Raw genomic sequence first — 6,957 nt, 5'->3', positions numbered from 1 at the left:
TAGGGATGTGACCCCCCCATTAGTCCTGGCCATTGCCTTATATAGGGATGTGACCCCCCCATTAGTCCTGGCCATTGCCTTGTAAAGGGATGTGACCCCCCATTAGTCCTGGCCATTGCCTTATATAGGGATGTGACCCCCCCATTAGTCCTGGCCATTGCCTTATATAGGGATGTGACCCCCCCATTAGTCCTGGCCATTGCCTTGTACAGGGATGTGACCCCCCATTAGTCCTGGCCATTGCCTTGTATAGGGATGTGACCCCCATTAGTCCTGGCCATTGCGTTATATAGGGATGTGACCCCCCATTAGTCCTGGCCATTGCCTTGTATAGGGATGTGACCCCCCCACTAGTCCTGGCCATTGCCTTATATAGGGATGTGACCCCCCCATTAGTCCTGGCCATTGCCTTATATAGGGATGTGACCCCCCATTAGTCCTGGCCATTGCCTTGTACAGGGATGTGACCCCCCCATTAGTCCTGGCCATTGCCTTATATAGGGATGTGACCCCCCCATTAGTCCTGGCCATTGCCTTATATAGGGATGTGACCCCCCATTAGTCCTGGCCATTGCCTTGTATAGGGATGTGACCCCCCATTAGTCCTGGCCATTGCCTTGTATAGGGATGTGACCCCCCCCATTAGTCCTGGCCATTGCCTTATATAGGGATGTGACCCCCCATTAGTCCTGGCCATTGCCTTGTATAGGGATGTGACCCCCCCATTAGTCCTGGCCATTGCCTTGTATAGGGATGTGACCCCCCCCATTAGTCCTGGCCATTGCCTTGTATAGAGATGTGACCCCCCCATTAGTCCTGGCCATTGCCTTGTATAGGGATGTGACTCCCCCATTAGTCCTGGCCATTGCCTTATATAGGGATGTGACCCCCCATTAGTCCTGGCCATTGCCTTGTACAGGGATGTGACCCCCCATTAGTCCTGGCCATTGCCTTGTATAGGGATGTGACCCCCCCATTAGTCCTGGCCATTGCCTTATATAGGGATGTGACCCCCCATTAGTCCTGGCCATTGCCTTGTATAGGGATGTGACCCCCCCATTAGTCCTGGCCATTGCCTTGTATAGGGATGTGACCCCCCCATTAGTCCTGGCCATTGCCTTGTATAGGGATGTGACCCCCCCATTAGTCCTGGCCATTGCCTTGTATAGGGATGTGACCCCCCCATTAGTCCTGGCCATTGCCTTGTATAGGGATGTGACCCCCCCATTAGTCCAGGCCATTGCCTTATATAGGGATGTGACCACCCATTAGTCCTGGCCATTGCCTTGTATAGGGATGTGACCCCCCATTAGTCCTGGCCATTGCCTTGTATAGGGATGTGACCCCCCATTAGTCCTGGCCATTGCCTTGTATAGGGATGTGACCCCCCCATTAGTCCTGGCCATTGCCTTGTATAGGGATGTGACCCCCCCATTAGTCCTGGCCATTGCCTTATATAGGGATGTGACCCCCCCATTAGTCCTGGCCATTGCCTTGTACAGGGATGTGACCCCCCATTAGTCCTGGCCATTGCCTTGTACAGGGATGTGACCCCCCCATTAGTCCTGGCCATTGCCTTGTATAGGGATGTGACCCCCCATTAGTCCTGGCCATTGCCTTATATAGGGATGTGACCCCCCCACTAGTCCTGGCCATTGCCTTATATAGGGATGTGACCCCCCATTAGTGCTGGCCATTGCCTTATATAGGGATGTGACCCCCCATTAGTCCTGGCCATTGCCTTATATAGGGATGTAACCCCCCATTAGTCCTGGCCATTGCCTTATATAGGGATGTGACCCCCCATTAGTCCTGGCCATTGCCTTGTATAGGGATGTGACCCCCCCATTAGTCCTGGCCATTGCCTTATATAGGGATGTGACCCCCCATTAGTCCTGGCCATTGCCTTGTATAGGGATGTGACCCCCCCATTAGTCCTGGCCATTGCCTTGTATAGGGATGTGACCCCCCCATTAGTCCTGGCCATTGCCTTGTATAGGGATGTGACCCCCCCATTAGTCCTGGCCATTGCCTTGTATAGGGATGTGACCCCCCCATTAGTCCTGGCCATTGCCTTATATAGGGATGTGACCCCCCCATTAGTCCTGGCCATTGCCTTGTATAGGGATGTGACCCCCCCATTAGTCCTGGCCATTGCCTTGTACAGGGATGTGACCCCCCCATTAGTCCTGGCCATTGCCTTGTATAGGGATGTGACCCCCCATTAGTCCTGGCCATTGCCTTATATAGGGATGTGACCCCCCCACTAGTCCTGGCCATTGCCTTATATAGGGATGTGACCCCCCATTAGTCCTGGCCATTGCCTTATATAGGGATGTGACCCCCCATTAGTCCTGGCCATTGCCTTGTATAGGGATGTGACCCCCCATTAGTCCTGGCCATTGCCTTGTATAGGGATGTGACCCCCCCATTAGTCCTGGCCATTGCCTTGTATAGGGATGTGACCCCCCATTAGTCCTGGCCATTGCCTTATATAGGGATGTGACCCCCCCACTAGTCCTGGCCATTGCCTTATATAGGGATGTGACCCCCCATTAGTCCTGGCCATTGCCTTATATAGGGATGTGACCCCCCATTAGTCCTGGCCATTGCCTTATATAGGGATGTGACCCCCCATTAGTCCTGGCCATTGCCTTATATAGGGATGTGACCCCCCATTAGTCCTGGCCATTGCCTTGTATAGGGATGTGACCCCCCCCATTAGTCCTGGCCATTGCCTTATATAGGGATGTGACCCCCCATTAGTCCTGGCCATTGCCTTGTATAGGGATGTGACCCCCCATTAGTCCTGGCCATTGCCTTGTATAGGGATGTGGGGTGCTGTGACCACTGACCACCCCTGTAACGAGCCCAGCAGAGCTCAGTGTCTTGGCTCCCCCAGGGCTCTCCCTCTGGCCAGCAGCAGGGCTTCCCTATGCTATAAGACTGGCCGGCCTCCCAGCAGCTGGCTCTGGGCTTATGTTATATGCTGGGTTATTGTTAATCTATGCAGCAAAAATCCCAGAGCAGCGGATTGTTTTCCTGGGATCTCAGCTCTGAGGTGACGTCAGTGACGCGCAGCCATGTGCCCGTTGTTCCCCGGAGTGTGTGGCGCAGATCTTCCCGCCCGGGGCAGCCTGTGGAGAGCTCGTGCAGCTGCGCATGTGCGGCCAGCAGGTTCAGCACCACAGCGCGGACAGCTCCTCTCCGCCGCTGTGTGCTCCTCCATCCTTCCTCCCACCTCTTCCCTGCCTCCCCTCCCCCACTCTGTGCATTGGTTCTCAGCTTGTGCAGTCTCTCCTGGATGTGACTGCATCAATCCGCAGCGAAGCCATCGCGAGCTGAGAGGCGAAGAGACGTCCATCCTCCGGAGCAGAGCCTGCGGGGCGGCAGGCGGGAGATGTGGGCGCCTGTGCTGTGACTCCTCTGCAGAGCGGTCACTACTGGGCGCTGTCCCTGCTCGTCATCCTCTGGCCTCTGCCGTCCTCGTCCCCAGGGTGTGTCTGTGTATGAGCCGCTCTCACTCCAGCTCCTCTCTGGCTGAAGATGGCGGATCGAGCTGAGATGTTTTCTCTCTCCACCTTCCACTCCCTCTCCCCCCCGGGATGCAGGTGAGAGCCAGCTCCTGGCATGGTGTTGTGTGGGTGGCCTGGCCATGGCCCGGTAGACATGGGGGTGCTCTGACATCACTCCATCCTCCATGTTACAGAGTGACTGCACTGACGTCTTAAGACATCGGCACCTAAACAACCCCAGGCACCCAGTCAGGGGCAGAGACAGAGCCTGTGTGCCCCCCACATGTGGTGCCACTGCCCAGGGTAAAGAGAGCCTGTGTGCCCCCCACATGTGGTGCCACTGCCCAGGGTAAAGAGAGCCTGTGTGCCCCCCACATGTGGTGCCACTGCCCAGGGTAAAGAGAGCCTGTGAGCCCCCACATGTGGTGCCTCTGCCCAGGGTAAAGAGAGCCTGTGAGCCCCCACATGTGGTGCCACTGCCCAGGGTAAAGAGAGCCTGTGAGCCCCCACATGTGGTGCCACTGCCCAGGGTAAAGAGAGCCTGTGAGCCCCCACATGTGGTGCCACTGCCCAGGGTAGAGAGAGCCTGTGAGCCCCCACATGTGGTGCCACTGCCCAGGGTAAAGAGAGCCTGTGTGCCCCCCACATGTGGTGCCACTGCCCAGGGTAGAGAGAGCCTGTGAGCCCCCACATGTGGTGCCACTGCCCAGGGTAAAGAGAGCCTGTGAGCCCCCACATGTGGTGCCACTGCCCAGGGTAGAGAGAGCCTGTGTGCCCGCACATGTGGTGCCACTGCCCAGGGTAGAGAGAGCCTGTGAGCCCCCACATGTGGTGCCACTGCCCAGGGTAAAGAGAGCCTGTGTGCCCCCCACATGTGGTGCCACTGTCCAGGGTAAAGAGAGCCTGTGTGCCCCCACATGTGGTGCCACTGCCCAGGGTAAAGAGAGCCTGTGTGCCCCCACATGTGGTGCCACTGCCCAGGGTAAAGAGAGCCTGTGAGCCCCCACATGTGGTGCCACTGCCCAGGGTAAAGAGAGCCTGTGAGCCCCCACATGTGGTGCCACTGCCCAGGGTAAAGAGAGCCTGTGTGCCCCCACATGTGGTGCCACTGCCCAGGGTAAAGAGAGCCTGTGTGCCTGCACATGTGGTGCCACTGCCCAGGGTAAAGAGAGCCTGTGTGCCCCCCACATGTGGTGCCACTGCCCAGGGTAAAGAGAGCCTGTGTGCCCCCACATGTGGTGCCACTGCCCAGGGTAAAGAGAGCCTGTGTGCCCCCACATGTGGTGCCACTGCCCAGGGTAAAGAGAGCCTGTGTGCCCCCACATGTGCCACTGCCCAGGGTAGAGAGAGCCTGTGTGCCCCCACATGTGGTGCCACTGCCCAGGGTAAAGAGAGCCTGTGTGCCCCCCACATGTGGTGCCACTGCCCAAGGTAAAGAGAGCCTGTGTGCCCCCACATGTGGTGCCACTGCCCAGGGTAAAGAGAGCCTGTGTGCCCCCCACATGTGGTGCCACTGCCCAGGGTAGAGAGAGCCTGTGTGCCCCCACATGTGGTGCCACTGCCCAGGGTAAAGAGCCTGTGTGCCCCCACATGTGGTGCCACTGCCCAGGGTAAAGAGAGCCTGTGTGCCCCCACATGTGGTGCCACTGCCCAGGGTAAAGTGAGGCTGTGTGCCCCCACATGTGGTGCCACTGCCCAGGGTAAAGAGAGCCTGTGTACCCCCACATGTGGTGCCACTGCACAGGGTAAAGAGAGCCTGTGTGCCCCCACATGTGGTGCCACTGCCCAGGGTAAAGAGAGCCTGTGTGCCCCCACATGTGGTGCCACTGCCCAGGGTAAAGAGAGCCTGTGTACCCCCACATGTGGTGCCACTGCCCAGGGTAGAGAGAGCCTTTGTGCCCCCATATGTGGTGCCTCTGCCCAGGGTAAAGAGAGCTTGTGTACCTGCACATGTGGTGCCACTGCCCAGGGTAAAGAGAGCCTGTGTACCCGCACATGTGGTGCCACTGCCCAGGGTGGGGGGCTCTGGTGCCAGGGTTCTGCCCTCCCACATAGCTACAATGGAGAAATAGTATTATCTTCACATACAGTGCAGACCGAACATGAAAAGCAAACTACATGCATGATCAAAAAAAAGAGAAACAAGCATTTTTCAGAATATTGTTTTATTTTTTTGCATCAGTTTGATAAAATCCCAACCTGCTGTTGTTCCTTCATGTTCTCTATCTATCTCGTATCTATCCATCTATCTTATTTATCTATTATCTATCTATGTCATCTATCTCATCTATCTACCCTATCCATCCATCTACTTATATATAGTGTTTATATACAGTATTTATAGTTATATATATGTATGTTGTGTGTTTGTATTTTGCTCAGAGCGCAGTAAATATTGGTAATGTTGCCTGTTGGCCAGTAAACAGGACGCGGCCATGGTTGCTGCAGTCATCGGCACAATACGCTGGGCCCGGGCTCACACATAGTAGACAATCCGTGCTTCCATATGCCGACACTGACATCACTACGTACTCATCTAGTCCACAAGCTGCACATTAATGCTCTGATTGTTCCCATAATTTGGTGTAAAGCTGTTCTTGGGTTGTAATTGTAAGGTGTTAATATCCCCACTGGAAAGTTCTTTATTTCTCATTTGATACGTTGTGTCACATAGTTTAATGTTGGACCGTTTATTAAAGTTACGTTTTTTATTCATATTAGAATGTTTTATGTTAGCTATCAAGGCTGTGGGATCTGCCTGAACTTGGAAGAAAGCACTGCAGGATATGTTGGCTCTATAGAAATAAGATGAATTATTATTACCTTTAAAGCTACCCTGCCATCCCTAAACCTTCAGCTGCATAAAATCATTTATGTTAGTATGTATTAGCTTATCTATAATATAACCGGCTAAGCATCACTCTGTCCGAAGCCTTTATAGACTGCGCAAGCGCGACTCGCCTGCGCAGTCTGACTCCAGACAGAATGAGCCAGCGCTGTGAGGAGTGTGTATGGCGTCGGAGATGTCGGTACGCATACACACTGCATACCGCTATGTCCGGCGCCATACTTATCTGACCGGGAGGAGCGTTGCCGCAACGCTTCTCTTCGGCCGGGGACCGAAGCGGGAGTGCAGCCGGAATCGCGAATGCGCATAGCACGATCTGGCACCATTTTACTGAATACACACTTGCAGTGTGTCTTCAGCAAATGGCTCCGGACAGCGCTATGGGCATGCGCGTACTCCGGCACCAGACTCCTCTCCCGGCCTCCAGCAGAATGTGGTGACAGCGCTGGAGCACAGGAAAGAAGGGTGAGTATAAATGTTTTTTTTGTATGTGCATAGTTTTAATAGGAGTGAGGGGACCATGCATACCACGATTGGGGGATGACAGGACCATACATACCAGGATTGGGGGATGAGGGGTACCATGCATACCAG

At 54.8% G+C, this 6,957-nt stretch overlaps 1 protein-coding gene across 1 annotated transcript in view; it reads left to right on the top strand.

The window, feature by feature from the left end:
* Positions 1–3,139: 3,139 nt before the first annotated feature.
* The window catches only part of MAPK8IP2 (mitogen-activated protein kinase 8 interacting protein 2), a 119,833-nt gene continuing 116,015 nt past the window's right edge, over positions 3,140–6,957 (top strand). Inside the window, exon 1 of the mRNA XM_073579312.1 lies at positions 3,140–3,611. Within this exon, the coding sequence (XP_073435413.1) occupies positions 3,547–3,611 (65 nt within the window). The 5' untranslated portion in view covers positions 3,140–3,546. The remainder of the gene's footprint in view (positions 3,612–6,957) is intronic.

This window comes from Dendrobates tinctorius, unplaced genomic scaffold (assembly GCF_039654945.1).
Source record: "Dendrobates tinctorius isolate UK_male_01 unplaced genomic scaffold, ASM3965494v1 ptg000062l, whole genome shotgun sequence".
Taxonomy (NCBI): domain Eukaryota; kingdom Metazoa; phylum Chordata; class Amphibia; order Anura; family Dendrobatidae; genus Dendrobates; species Dendrobates tinctorius.
This window is presented reverse-complemented; position numbering and strand designations above follow the sequence as displayed.